The sequence below is a fragment of the Erinaceus europaeus genome, chromosome 12 (assembly GCF_950295315.1).
Source record: "Erinaceus europaeus chromosome 12, mEriEur2.1, whole genome shotgun sequence".
NCBI classification, from domain to species: domain Eukaryota; kingdom Metazoa; phylum Chordata; class Mammalia; order Eulipotyphla; family Erinaceidae; genus Erinaceus; species Erinaceus europaeus.
The window spans coordinates 61,083,490-61,099,044 of NC_080173.1; the positions used below are offsets into that span (position 1 = coordinate 61,083,490).

Genomic DNA, 15,555 nt, shown 5'->3' on the forward strand with positions numbered 1-15,555 from the left:
GATAGGAGAGAGAAAGAGCCAGAATCACTCTCTGCTATGTGCTTCCAGGGACTGAACTCAGGACCTCACACTGGAGATTCAAACGCTTTATCCACTGCACCACCTCCTGGACCACAACATCCTTCTTTTCACTTAAAAAATATATTGAAGTAGCATTGGTTTCAGGTGTACAACATTGCTGTTCAACTCCTATACATATTACACTATGATTGTCAACAAAAGTTTAGTTTCTACTCATGACCATAGACATAACTGATCCCATTTCCCAGAACATCTTTCATTGTTGTTGTTAAAACATTTTTCTTTTATTTTTTAAATATTATCTTTATTGGATAGAGACAGTCAGGAATCGAGAGGAAAAGGGGAGATAGAGGGTGGGAGAGGTAGAGAGACACCTGCAGTACTGCTTCACCACTCACAAAGCTTTTTCTCTGCAGGTGGGGACCAACGCCTTGATCCTGGGTCCTCACATGCTGTAACATGTGCACTCAACCAGGTGCATCACCACCTGGCCCTAAAACATCTTTATTGATAATGTGAATATGCTTATTTCACAAGACTGCTAATTACCAAACACAATGCCTAGATTAGAGCAGTTAATATACAGATGTCACAGTGTCCCTTAAATGTGCAGTATGTTGTGGTTCTGACTTTTTTTTCCCTTTTAGTTTTTCCTTTATTGGAGGGGGATTAATGGTTTACATTTGACAGTAAAATACAGTAGTTGATACATATGAAAATTTTTCAGTTTTCCACATAACACTTAACACCCCCTCCCCACACCTAGGACCTGCTCTGCCATCATGTTCCAGGACATGAACACTCTCACTACTCCCCCCAAGCCCCCAACCCCCCCTGCCCCAGAGTCGTTCTGGCTTCTTTACTCTATTTTTTTTGGGGTGGGGGAAGATCATCATACTTGTCAATGAAAATTATATTTAAGTACTTGTATAGTTTGGACCAAAGTGGGAACTTTAGATGCATTAGCTGACTAAATACTCATAATAACTTTGAGGTATAAATTCTTATTAGGCCCAGTTTACAGCTAGTGGCTAAATGGGCCCAGTTCCAGCTCAGACTGTGACTCTGAGCTTATGCTATAACCATCATGCTGTATTTCCTGCACACGGGGTATTTAAAGTGACTCTTTAGAATAATAGGAAAGATGGGGGCCAGGTGGTGGCACACCTGGTTATGTGCTCACGTTACAGTGCACAAAGACCCACGTTCAAGCCCCTGGACTCCATCTGCAGGGGGAAGCTTCACGAGAGGTGAAGCAGGGCTGCAGGTGTCTCTCTGTGTCTCTTTTCCTCTCTATCACCCCCTTCCCTCTTGATTTCTGGCTATCTCTATCCAATAAATAAATAAAATCACAATAATAGGAAAGATACCACAACACTTAGCCCATTGAAAATAATAATATTCATTCTTTTACCATCTCTGCCTTTCCTCTGGTTTTTGTCAGAAATCCCCAAAATAACATGTAAAAAATATTTAATCTAAATGTTTGGTGACCTCTTGGAGAAACACACAAGATTTAAGAGATTCAGGGAAGAATCTCAGTGGGAAGTAGATCCTGATTAGTCTAGATAGGAACACAAGGTTACGGACCAGAAGGAATATGTTCTCATCCAGGTTTTGCCATGAAAATCATCAGCAGATGAATCTAAATTGCTGATACCTTTTACATAGAGGACCCAGAGTCCCTTCTAACTCTAAGATCACTTGTAATGGGTCTTCTTTACCTTTGTAGTTTAGAACAATGATTGAAATCATTTATTAAAATGTTAGGTTCAGGGGCTGGGTGGTGGCACACCATTTAGAGTGCACATTTTACAATGTTCAAGGACCAGTGCTGAAGCCCCCAGACCCCACCTGCAGGGGAGGGGGGATGCTTCATGAGTAGTGAAGCAATGTTTCAGGTGTTTCTCTACCTCTGTCACTTTTTTATGTCCCCTGTCTCTCTCAATTGGTTTCTGTGTCATTATCCAAAATAAATAAAATTAATTAAAAAACCAAAAAAGTAAACAACATGTTAATTTTGGAGCACATCTGAAAGAAATATTGCAGAGCTTATATTTCTAATGTTGAATAGATTCTACATATAGATAATAAAATATTGCTCAAATCTAACTTAGATTCGGGCTTTATTTTATCAAAGTATTTGTATAAGCCAACCAACTACCCAATCCTGGTGAGAAGTTTCTTTATTCCTCATGAGAGTATAAGTCAATACATAAATTTTATAGGGTATATAAAAATAGACCTGGGGGCTGGGCGGTAGCTCAGCGGGCTAAGCACACATGGTGCAAAGTGCAAGAACTGGAGCAAGGACCGGAGTAAGGATCCAGGTTTGAGCCCCCGGTTCCCCACCTGCAGGGGAGGTTGCTTCACGAGAGGTGAAGCAGGTCTGCAGGTGTCTATCTTTCTCCCCTCTTCTCTGTCTTCCCCTCCTCTCTCAATTTCTCTGTCCTATCCAACAACACAACTACAACAACAACAACCACAACAAGGGAAACAAAATGGGAAAAATAGCCTCCAGCAGCAGTAGATTCATAGTGCTGGCACTGAGCCGCAGCAATAACCCTGGATGCAAAAAAAAAAAAGAAAAAAAGAAAATAGACCTTTAAACTATTAGTACCCTTTCTCTGAAATTCCTTGAAGGGATTTCTTTTTTTGACGAGTTTAAAGTATGGACCAAATTGAAATACATCAGGGTTTCTTGGGGGGAACGAGCCATACCGGCTCCCACTTCTCTGTCTGGCCTGTTGGCCACCAGGAGACAGGTGGAGAGCAGAGAACCTCAGGCTAGCAGAGGCAGGAATGAGTTAGCTAAGGGGTCTTCCAGCGTACCATGGCAGAGAATGATACACAAACCTCCTTAGGGTTATGTGGCAGGGGATGGGACCTTTTATTAACATAGTAACAAGTTTATAAAGGGGTAGCTGTGCAGGGGAAGTAGCCTAGCTGGGCAGTGAGACCAATATCTCCTTCTAAGGGAAAAGAGAGAAAGGCAGTGAGAAGGTATGGATGGTGATGCAAGAACAGGGAAATAGAAATTTAAGGAAGATGAAGCCCACCAGAGGGAGGAGGGGCAATGCGGTTTGGCTGATAGGAAGGTTGGAATTCCCTGGCATACTCTGGCCACATCTTGCTCGACCACAAGGCTGGCCTGCCAGGGGGAGTCTGATAGATGAGCTTCCTGGGGGTCAGCAATCCATGCTCAAACACACATTAGACCCACAGAAATACATGAAGTGATATATTATTTCAAAACTCCTCAGACTTATCAAAATATTTGGATGGTGTAATAACACAATGAGAATAACTAGATGAGGTGTGATATTTCCATAGCTTCAGTATAATATTGTAAGCATGTAAATTTTTATCATACTATTTCCATTTTATAACATATAAAAGAGACTATTTACTGGAAAAAAATATTTACTACATACTACCAGCAGGTATTTATGGATCATGAGGGCATATGACATTCTCTATTCCTTTTGGATTTTTCTAATTTTTTTATAGTGACTATGATTTCATTTTTTAATTAATTAATTAATTTTGCTCCAGGGTTATTGCTGGGCTCGGTGCCTGCACTATGAATCCACCGCTCCTGGAGGCCATTTTTTCCCCCTTTTGTTGCCCTTGTTGTTGTAGCGTCCTTGTGGTTATTATTATTGCCATTGTTGCTGTTGTTCGTTGTTGGATAAGACAGAGAGAAAGGGAGAGAGGAGGGGAAGACAGAGAGGGGGAGAGAAAAACACCTGCAGACCTGCTTCACCGCCTGTGAAGCGACTCCCCTGCAGGTGGGGAGCCGGGGGCACGAACCTGGAACCTTACGCCGGTCCTTGCACTTTGCGCCACATGCGCTTAACCCACTGCGCCACCACCTGACCCCCCTTGACTACAGTTTCCTACTTGCAAAAAATCACTTTTTTTTTTTCCTGTGACATGAATAGGGCTGAGGCCACTAAGGCTTTTAACTAGAATCAGGAAGAAAAGGGAACCAGTTTGAGGAACTGGTTTATCTTAGTGTATCTGGATAGCCAAAGCTACTTCTTGGAAGGCTAAGGGTAGGGTAATTATCTTAACAAATAATGATCCCTTTTGCTTGGTGTGTTTAAAAAATAGAGCCCCAATATTCCTGAATAGGGAGCTAATTGGATTTCTTCCAAAAGGACTAAAACAGATCAATGTAAGTATATGGGTATATATAACCCTCATGATTTCCTTTCTATATGGTATTTCCTTTCTTTCTGCCAAGTTTTGCCCACCCATTGAGACACCCCCTGCATGTCCTTAATAAGGGATTCTCATCTACTAGATTGTCATTTGCTGGTTGAAAATCTTTAGAATAGTCATAATTTTAGAACTGGCTAGTTTTAGATGATAGATCTATTGAGTTTGATTTCATATTTATCTTCCACTATCATCTTTTATTTGGACTATTATTCTGACCTTTTAACTTGTTTCATTTCCCTCATACAATTAGTTTCTACCAAAAAAGCACACTGTCTCTTAAAAGTAGTGCCCAGTTTAAATGTCTTACTTGTTTAAGTTTATTCATTGATTTTTCTATAGCAGTTGCAATAAATTCTGTACCATTTATCCTGTTTAAGAGAGCTCTTTGGAGTCCAGCTGCCACTCCCTCTCTGACCTCAGTTCCCACCACTCCATTCACTCTATACACAGATCTGTGGACCCTCTGGTTTTCTGTTCTTAGAACATGCTAATCTAGCAAGCTGGGAACTTTCCAATACCAGAAATAGGCTTTTCTCATTTTCCCATAACTAGCTTCTCCTAAAATTTAGGGAAATATGTTCTAATAAATGTTGGATCCTCACAGAGGCCTTTCCTGACCATCTGATTATATACAAACTCTCTCCTCACTTCCAGCATTTTTCTCCCATAACTCATTTTGTTAGGTTCTGGAATCCAAGGAAGAAACCAAGAGACCAGAGTGATGTAAAAAAACAAAGAGCCTTTATTGTTCTAGCCAGGCTAAGGCTGAAAAGACTGAGTGCCTGATGGCAGCAGCTCTCCCAACATGCGATGCCCACCCCCCACCCCCAAATCCTGTTAAAATCCTTATATAGGGATCAGAATGAATAGTCTAAGTGACAAAGCTCAGGTCTACAAAGTAACTACATGATAGTTTTACAATTGTTGTTACCTGCATATGGGGGAAGTATGGGAGGTTTTTTCAGGACCTTGTGATTATCTCTCTTCTTGACTCCAGGCTCTGGGGTGGTGTTTTTTCTCACCATCTGGTCCTGTGGTTATCTCTTTCTCCCCAGGCTCAGGGTCTATCTTGTAATTGCTTACTTAACCCTTGAGTTACTAGAATCTAGGCTTACCTATCTTTTAATCACCATTTTACATTTATTTTTCAGCTCAGCTTTTACAATTTATTTATTTATTTATTCATTTATTCATTTACTTATTTATTTATCTTGATAGGAGTGAGGGTTATCTCTGAGACTTCACTGTTCCAGGATGGCAGTTTCAGAGAAAGACAGTGAAGCAGAGAGAGAGGGAAATAAACCACAGTACCAGAGCTTCCTTTAATGTAATGGGGGCAGGACTTGAACCTCGGTTGCTATCCTACTGGCAGTGGTACACTACTGAAGTGAGCTATTTTGCTGGTCTACATACAGCCCTTCCTTCATCCTACTTAAATTACTGGGCAACATTACTGTCACTACCACTGAGGCCTACAGCCAAATGTGAGACCTCCCCCTCTCTGTCTTCCTCTCCTCTCCCGATTTCTCTCTGTCCTATCCAACAATAACAACAATAACAATAACAACAACAAGGGCAACAAAATGATAAAAATGGCCTCCAGGAGCAGTGGAAACATATTGCAGGCACCACGCCCCAGCGAGAACCCTAGAGGCAAATTTCATTTGCTTTTTCTTCCTGTGTCACCAAAACTACTCAGTGGGTGGCAGTGCATCCATCACAACCCCAGTTGTTTTTTCATAGGCTGTGGGAGTCAGCTTTGTTTCAGTGGGAAGATTCATAGGTTCTTTCTCTCTGTTCTTTTTTTTTTTTTTTTTTTTTTTTTTACAGCAGTCTGGACTTTATGAGTATAAAGTCTTTGGTGTTCTGGAAGATTGCCCTCCTGATGTACTAGCAGATGTCTACATGGACTTAAACTACAGAAAACAGTGGGACTCATATGTTAAAGGTAAATGATATCTATGATTTTTACAAAATCGATCAGAAAGTAGAGTCTGCTGCTATTAGTTCTATAGAGTGTTGTTTAATTTCTCATACATTACATTTTATTTTTAAACGTGCCAAAAACATCTTTAATATTTGTCTGAGAGACTGTCTCTGCTATTTCTAGGGTTAGCTCCTTCTATATTTACTCTTAAATCTACTCTTCTGTTTATGTGAGGTCTATTTTGTTCTCACTATAAGTTGATTCTTACCCCACGCACCTAGGGGATCATGGAAGACTCCTTGAAAGTAGTGTGGAAGCTTTATTTGGGAAATTGGGTCAAAGTTTTAGCAATGACAAATATGCATTTTTTTAACTTTATTTTTATTTATTCACTGAAACAGAAATTCAGAGGGAAGGTGGGGTAGAGAAGGAAAAAGATACTTGCCGACCTGCTTCACCACTCAAGAATCTTCTTCCCTGTAGGTGGGGACTGGGGGCTTGAACCTGGGTCCTTGTGCATTGTAATGTGAGTGCTTCACCGGGTGCACCACTACCTAGCCCCAGTAAGAACACATTTATGTAGGGTGTCAGAAGGTGAGATAAATAACTCAAAAGCATTCCAGGCTGGGGAAATATCATGAATAGAGTCAAAACACATAGACTGGAATAATACGCTAACACAAAACAAAGATGAACTGTTAGTGATTTAGTGTTGTTGGTTTGTTATCTGAAGTTAGAATGGAAGGAATACCCAGCTCCCTTGGGACTGGCATGACTATCAAATTGTAGTCATCGTGCTGTAAATGATAGAGAACTATAAGTGGCATTAAGTAGTGGATCCTTGAACCTCTTAAGCTGCATGTGACCTCAGCGACCTCAGCCCTAGTGAAATCAAACTGCAGAGCTATCAAAGGGTTACATAAACTCTGAAGAACCCCTACTGTACCAGAATTTGTAGGCACAAGATGGAGTAAACCAATGCCAAAATAGGAAAAGGAAAAAGAATGCAGAGGTTCATAGCATTAAAGTCAGTGGTACCTGGACACTTCTCATGGATATCTTTCATAAGTTGGGGCCATATTGGTAATTCTGAATATCCTTCCCATCTAGGAGGATGGTGACACCTTCCTTAGTGAGGAGGGCCTTGGTTCTGTCATGAGATACAGATGTTGCCTGCTAGCTATACATGTGGCTTTTATTTGGGAGAGAATAATGTGAGGAAGCAGGCAGCCTAAACATCCCTTTTCCAGTCACAGTTATGGCTAAGGCATCTGACTTTGGGGCGTGGGGGTACTTACAGGGTTTCTGGTGAGTTGTGCTTGACTCCAACCTGTGGTGGGTGGCTAGCCCAGTGGCAACCACAGTTTGGCTTTTATAAAACAGAACAGATGTTCTAAAGCTAACTCTACTGTTGTATGTTCTTTGAGTTCCTTGAGAGTCTTTACTGAACCACTTTTCAGTCTAAACTTCTAAAGTGTCCAGATACACCATGCCAGAGCTATCCCAGAACTAGTCACCATGGCCCTGCTCTGCTCATTTGCTCCATCCTGAAATTCATGCTGAGCTCATCTTCTCCTAACATGCAGTAAAGAAGAGGGAAGGATGGAGGGTCTGGGGGTGGGTGGGATTCTCAAAAACATTGAGATTCTGGTTTGAGAACTAGAGATTCAGTGTTGAACGGAAGTACTCACTCCTTCCTCCCTCTTTTCTTCCCTCCATTCCTCAATTCCTTCCTTCCTTCCTTCCTTCCTTCCTTCCTTCCTTCCTTCCTTCCTTCCTTCCTTCTCAAAGACTGTCTCCAGCCTCCTGTGGCAGGCACCAGTAGACTGGCCAGTTTAGTTACTCACGATCTGCTTTTAATAGAATTTCTTTCAAAGCCTAACTAAATAGTACATTGGTCCCATAATATCTCCTCAGAACTCTATTGGTTGTTTGAGCCTTGTCAAATCCCTTAAATGACCATGCAGAAACTTTCTGCACAGCTCAACATTAGAGGGTGTGCTTGTCATTGAATTTCTTTGCTATCTTCCTCACCACCCACCCCCCACCTCTCTAAGAGTTTGGCTATTATTTGTATATTATAACATGATGAAGGAAATTTGGTCGCTGTAGCTATGGTCTGGTATAAAGAAACATGGGAGAGAGGGGCAGGTCGTGGTGCACCTGGTTAAGCATTGACATTACAGTGCACAAGGACCTGGGTTTAAGCCCCTGATCCCCACCTGCAGGAGGAAAGCTTCATGAGTGTTGAAGCAGGGCTGCAGTTCTCTCTGTGTCACTCTCCCTATCTCTCCCTCTTCCCTTTTTTTCTGTCTTTGTCCAATAATGATAAAAAAAAAAAAAGAAATTAAACATGGGAAAGAAGGAAGAAACAGAGTATGCTACAGTTATGACGTGTTCTAGGGTTTAGAAAGCTTACCCCCCTCTCTGAAACCTTCATTCCCACCTGAGTGTGTAGTACTAGGTAACTGAAATCTAAAGGTAGCTGTGAAATATCAATGTGTCAAGAAACTTAGTAGCTGGTGAAGTGACTCACCAAGCTCTCACTCCCTCCCACCCACCCTCCCTCCCTTCTTCCTGCCCTTCCTTAGAACAAATATTGTCTCAAGGAAGAAATCTTAAGAGTTAGGCAACACAACTATTGGTACTGTAGTGCCATCTGGTGGCCACCTTGATTTTAAAAAAACCTCTGAAAAAATGTATTTTCTCCTGCCTGATTTCACCTCATTGCATTTTATGTGAAAGTTTTGTTTGTGCTATATGATGGAGAAGATTTGATGACTTCTTTCATTTTTATTGTTTTCTTATAACTACTATACTCACCTCTGGGCATCTAGCTTTTGATACTTACAAAACCCACCTAACTTTTCCTTGAATCCTGTGCCTTAGGAGTTAGTAATTTCCCTAGAGGTCACTAGACTTCTTGTTAATTGAAGCAAAAGCATTTCAGATTCACTAACTGTTTTTGTCCTCCTTAGAACTCTATGAAGAAGAATGTGATGGAAAGAATGTGGTCTACTGGGAAGTCAATTACCCATTTCCCATGTCCAATAGAGATGTATCCTTTCCCAGATATCACTAATGCAATAGAACTGGACTTCCAGCAGGACTGGACTGGACTGTCCATATAGGTATTTGAGTCTTGCAGAAGAATCTGATAAAATCTGTTGCTTCTTATGTGACTTTATGAGATGTCAGAGTGCTTTTTCTAAACTAGCCCCATACGGAGAGTCTGTGAACATGTTGGCCACTGGAGGAGAGCTCTTACTTTTCTGAGATATCTTCTAGATTTTGGAATTGCTGGGTCACTGAATTGGGGTGGTCTATGAAGAATCTTTATAAAAGACATTTACTATATACTCAAAATCTTTAGAGGGATAAATGTGGACCCCAAAAGTGACTATGATAGAGAATGTTGAGATAGGGAGAAGTGGAACTCAAGAATCCCACTTTTACACCTTTTACCACCACCCCCCTGCCACTAAGTTTTAGTCAACCCCTCCTTTGGCTTAAAAGCAATCCTTTCTTGACTACCAGCTCTTCACAAGGAGTATATATTTCTTCTCAGTTTCAAACTTATCAAATGAAGTAGTTGAATGGAATGAAGAGATTCCTTCACTTCAGTTGCTCTGCGAGATAAGACAGCTCACTAGAACAACCACTTGGCTCTGCCTTACCATGGTGCCAGAGTTGGAATCTGGGGCCTCTGGTCCCTCAAGCATGAAAACCGTGTGCTCTAACTTTGAACTACCCTAGTCCTATTTAATCAAGTACGCATTTGTCTTCTCATTCATGGCTTGTGGCTTCCATGTAACAAACAAGACCTCTGCCCAGATGTTAGTATTTAGAAATTGGGGTGAGGGCAGAACAAAATGAAAGGAGTTTCATGCTTCTTAAATACTTATTCTGCTTCAGGCTTTCTTTCATAGTCCTTCTAAACCTGTCTAGTATGTAGTGTCGCTTCCCTCCTAGGTAGGGAAAATATCCTTGGGTGATTAACTAGCATGTGTCACCCAGCTGATTAATGACCAACTATGCAATATGCAGTAGAGCCTCCAAGGAGAAAGAAGCAGGAGTGACAGCTCAACCTATTAGGGCACTAACTGGAATTCCTGGTTGGCAAGATAACTCACTTGGATTGTGGAATTCCTTTACCACAAGTGTGACCCAAGTTCTTTCTCTATTTCTGTCCTTCTGTCTATAAAATTCAGCCTGGAGTAATATACAAGCAAATGTATGTATGGTGTGCCTTAATAAATCTTTTGTGAGAGAGAGTGAAAGAGGAGTGGTGGGAGAAGAGAGAGAGAGAAAGAATGATGGGGTCTGGGGGAATAATGGTTTCTTTCGCATGACTAAAAGCATCAGAGACTCATAATTTAGGCATAATTCATATTGACAATACCTGGCAGTGTGAGGTGAGGACACTAGGAAGGTGAGTAAGGGAGCAGATGCAAAGAAAACTTTATTGAACCACCTCCTGTGCTCCTGATGGGAGCATCTTTACTTCTGGGGGCATGCAACGTTGCTGGTGATGTCCTTGACTAGCCATGCAGTATGTCTACATCCGGGATTGTCGAGAGCTGGACTGGGAAGGACAGAAGGTTTATGTGGTCCTGGCAAAGAGTGTTGAGGTGCCACAGTTTCCAGAGAAATCAGGTGTGGTCAGGGTGAAGCAGTATAAGCAGAGCTTGGCACTTGTGAGTGATGGCAAGAAGGGGAGCAGAGGTAAGTCAAGGCTATTCCCTTGAAGGCTTTGTTGACTGTGAAGCATGTCCAATATCTGAAGCTTATCCCAGAGATCAAAGAATGGGTATGAGGCACAACATAAACCAGTGAATACCTAGGAAGGGTCTTATTTCATCTCCCAGAAACTTAGCTGGAGAGCAAGGTGGGTATTTCTTTTCTTAATTTTTTCTTTTTTATTTATAAAAAGGAGACTTTGACAAAACCATAGGAATAGAGGGGTACAACTCCACACAATTCCCACAACCAGATCTCCGTATCCCATCCCCTCCCCTGATAGCTTTCCTATTCTTTATCACTCTGGGAATATAGACTCAAGGTCATTGTGGGATGCAGAAGGTGGGAGGTCTGGCATCTATAATTGCTTCCCCACTGAACATGGGTGTTGACTGGTCGATCCATACTCCCAGCCTGCCTCTCTCTTCCCCTAGTAAGGTGGGGCTCTGGGACGTGGAGCTCCAGGACACATTGGTGGGGTTGTCTGTCCAGGGAAGTCTGGTCGGCATCATACTAGAATCTGGAACCTGGTGTCTGAAAAGAGAGTTAGCATACAAAGCCAAACAAATTGTTGAGAAATCATGGACCTGAAGGCTGGAATAGTGTAGATGAATAGATGGGGGGGTCCTCCATTTTGTAAATAGCTAGTAGGCATATTTTAGTTATATTCCAAAGGGTCTATGACTATACTAGTTTGTGGGGTTTTGTTTGTTCATTTGTTTTTTTCTGAGCCTGAAATCAGATATGCAGATGGATCCAAGTTATTGTCTGGGGAGATGATGTCATGGCTGTCAAAAGGAACAGAAATCTGTATCAGGGAAGACAGTTGGTCCCAAATTAAGAAAGGTATATAAATATTGTTGACTATAAACCCCATCAATTTGATGTGATCTGGGGCCATATTCAGTTTAGGAGCCTATATGACCTCTGCATCCCTGTAGATCTGAGCTCACATTCTGTGGTCATGAGTAGAAACATTCCACGCTGCCCCAATATTGAACCATCTTCCTCGGGTGTAGCCTAGAGTATGTTGTCCAGCCTCTCTTTGGAGGAAGGAACATTTTCCACTATTGTTGATTCAAGTTGAGGGCAGGGTCCTATGTGGGCCCACAAAGGGGTCTGTATTGTTGTTCCTGATAGAGATAACCGGTAACAATAGAGTGAGGGACTTATTTGCTGTCTAGGCCCATCATGTCTGTTTGGGAATCTCAGGACTCCCCAAATAGGGCCCCAGCTGATGGGGTGGCCTTATAATGACTAAAGAGTCATTGTTTAAAGTATGTCAGTCTCTTGCCCTTATTCAGCTTTTGCAGTCCTTGCTTTGTTAAGATTAGCTTTGAAGTGAGTGAGAGAACTGTAATAGGAAGTATGTGAGGAGGGTATCTAAGTCTAAATGGACACTATTTCATTATGAACTTGATACTGACTCATGGCAGACTTGTGTATTTTTGCTTTCAGGTATATATTTTGCCCTAGTTTATGGATACATGTGAACATATGCTCTATCTCCTGGGACCTGGTCTATATCTAGGTTTTGGGACTTTGTTAGGAAGTGAACCTCCTGGAATGGAATTAGAGAATACTATGAAAGTAAAGGTCTCACCCAAGTAATGAAGCTGAAGGGTTGTCATTCCACACCTGAAGTCTATGGACACAGTCTGAAGTGAAACATGCTGAGGTGGTACTCGTTGCATTGACTAGGTTGCGATCGGCAGATGTAGTATTGTTTGGCATGAATTGAGAGAAGCATGCAGGAAAGTGAGCCCCACCCTAGATGTTCTAGGACTGGGGGAAATATAGGCTCTATAGTGGAAATGTGAGGTTCCTGCTTTCTTAGCATTTAAGAAGACAATAGATAGTTATTTGTTATAATCACATTATTTGGTAATTGGGTTAACTTTGAAAAATCCCTTTGTTAGGATTTGCTGTATCATACCCAACACACAATAATTTGTCCTTTGACATTATTTGTATATAGCTGTGCCACTGGTTGCTTCTGTTCTCCCTGGTCTAGGCTTTTGACAGAGTCAACATATCATAGACTCAGCCTATGTATTAAAAAGACTCAGTCTTTGCTTTAAAAAGTTTGAGACATAGAATCAATTTTCCCCTTCTCATATTAATTAGTGATTGATATGACTACAAAATAATAGGAATGTACATAAACACTGTTCCCACCACCAAAAGACTGTGTCCCATCCCACCCACATACCCCTCTGCTGCCACAAAAGCTGAATATCCACCCTCACCCCAGGGATTTTACTTTGGTGCCCTACTCCAGACTTAGTCAAATCCTGCTTTTAGTTTCCTTTTCTGTTCTCCTTTCTCAGCTTCTATTGATGAGTGGGATCATCCCATACTCATCTTTATCTTTCTGACTTAGCTCACTTAACATAATTCCTTCTAGCTCTGTCCAAGATGGCTCAGAGAAGGTGGGTTCATTGTTCTTAATAGCTGCATAGTATTCCATTGTGTATATATACCACAGCTTCCTCAGCCACTCATCTGTTGTTGGGCACCTGGGTTCCTTCAAGGTTTTAGCTATTATAAAATGTGCTGCTATGAACATAGATGTACACATATCTCTTTGGTTGGGTGTTATGGAGTCCTTGGGGTATATCCCTAGGAGAGGAATTACTGGGTCATATGGAAGGTCCATGTCTAGCCTTGTGAGAATTCTCCAGACTGCTCTCCACAGATATTGGACCAATTTACATTCCCACCAGCAGTGCAGAAGGATTCCTCTGTCCCCACAGCCTCTCCAGCATTCATTGCTGCTGTCCTTTTTGATATATGCCATTCTCACAGGGGTGAGGTAGCATCTCAATGTTGTCTTTATTTGCATTTCTCTGATACTCAGCGACCTGGAGCAATTTTTTATGTATTTGTTAGCCTTTTGGATTTCTTCTGTACTGAATGTTCTGTTCATATTCTCTGCCCATTTCTGGATGGGGTCATTTGCTCTTTTGTTGCTAAGTTTGATGAGCTCTTTGTATATCTTGGTTATTAGTCTCTTGCCTGATGTATGAATGTGAAGATATTCTCCCATTCTCTGAGAGGTCTCTTAGTTTGTGTGATAATTTCTTTGGCTGTGCAGAAGCTTTTCAATTTGATGTAGTCCCATTGGTTTGTTTCTGCTTTACTCTTGCTTGCAATTGGGTTTGTTTTATCAAAGGTGTCCTTGAGGTGTAGGTGGGAAGGGTTCCACCAATGTTTTCCTCTAAGTATTTGTTAGTTTCTGGTCTAACATCCATGTCCTTGATCCATTTGGAGTTGATTTTTGTTTCTGGTGAGATAAAGTGGTTCAGTTTCATTCTTATGCATGTTTCAACCCAGTTTTCCCAGCACCATTTATTGAAGAGAGTTTCCTTTCTCCATTTAATACTTTGGACCCCCTTATCAAAGATTAGATGTCCATAGGTGTGGGGGGTTAGTTCTGGGCTTTCAATTCTGTTCCACTGGACTGTGTGCCTATTTTTGTTCCAGTACCAGGCTGTTTTGATGATAATGGTCTTATAATATAGTTTGAGGTCTGGGAATATGATGCCTCCATTTCTGTTTCTTTTCCTCAAGATGGTTTTGGCAATTCTAGGTGTTTTCTGGTTCCAGATAAATGATTGCAGTTTATGTTCTATTCTCTTAAAGAAGCTTGGTGGAACTTTGATGGATATTGTGTTACATTTGTATATGGCTCTGGGGAGAATATTTAATTTGTTGATATTCTTCCAATCCATTATCATAGAATGTCTTTCCATTTATTGGTATCAGTTTCTATTTCCTTGAATAGTGACTCTTAGTTATTAGTATACAAGTCTTTCACTTCTTTAATCAGCTTTAATCCTAGGTATTTTATTGATTTTGCTGCAACAGTAAATGGGAGTGATTTCTGGATGTCTTCTTCTTCAGATTTAGTGTTTGCATTAAGAAATGCCACTGATTTTTGTACATGGATTTTGTAGCCTGTTACCTTGCTATATTGCCTAATAACTTCCAGTAGTTTCCTGCTGGATTCTTTAGGTTGTTCTATATATACTATCATATCATCTGCAAATAGTGAGAGCTTGAGTTCTTCCCTTCCAATCTGTATTTCTTTGATTTCTTTCTCTTGCCTGATTGCTATGGCAAGTACTTCCAATAGTATGTTGAAGAGTAATGGTGATAATGGACAGCCCTGTCTAGTCCTGTATCTGAATGGGAATGCTTTCAGCTTCTGTCCATTGAGTATGATGCTGGCTGTAGGTTTGCTACATATGGACTCCACTATCTTGAGGAATTTCCCATCTATTCCCATTTTTTTTAGTTGATTTTGTCAAAGGCTTTCTCTGCATCTATTGAGATAATCATGTGGGGTTTGGTTTTGCTTTTAGTGATGTGGTGAATGACATTGATTGATTTACGTATGTTGAACCAGCCTTGCATTCCTGGGGTAAATCCCATTTGGTTGTGATGAACAGTCTCTTTGATATACTGCTGTATCCAGTTGGCCAGGATCTTGTTTAATGTTTTGGCAGCTATGATCATCAGAGATATTTGTAGTTTTCCTTTTTTGTTGTGTCCCTATTTGTTTTTGGTATCAGGGTGATGTTGGCTTCACAGAAGTTGGAAGGGAGTGTTCCTGTTTCTTCGATCTTGTGGAAGAG

At 41.1% G+C, this 15,555-nt stretch overlaps 1 protein-coding gene across 8 annotated transcripts in view; it reads left to right on the forward strand.

Annotated features, from left to right (window-relative positions):
- Positions 1-15,555, forward strand: part of LOC103116739 (phosphatidylcholine transfer protein) — a 51,349-nt gene that overhangs the window by 8,161 nt on the left and 27,633 nt on the right. For 5 of the 8 annotated variants that reach the window (XM_060203777.1, XM_060203780.1, XM_060203781.1 and 2 more), the window contains exons 2-4: positions 6,079-6,196; positions 9,154-9,233; positions 10,729-10,900. In XM_060203777.1, the coding sequence (XP_060059760.1) occupies positions 6,079-6,196; positions 9,154-9,233; positions 10,729-10,900 (370 nt within the window). Of the gene's footprint in view, positions 1-6,078; positions 6,197-9,153; positions 9,234-10,728; positions 10,901-12,351; positions 12,527-15,555 lie in introns of those variants that run through there. The other 3 variants (XM_060203779.1, XM_060203783.1, XM_060203778.1) reach the window with 3 other exon arrangements.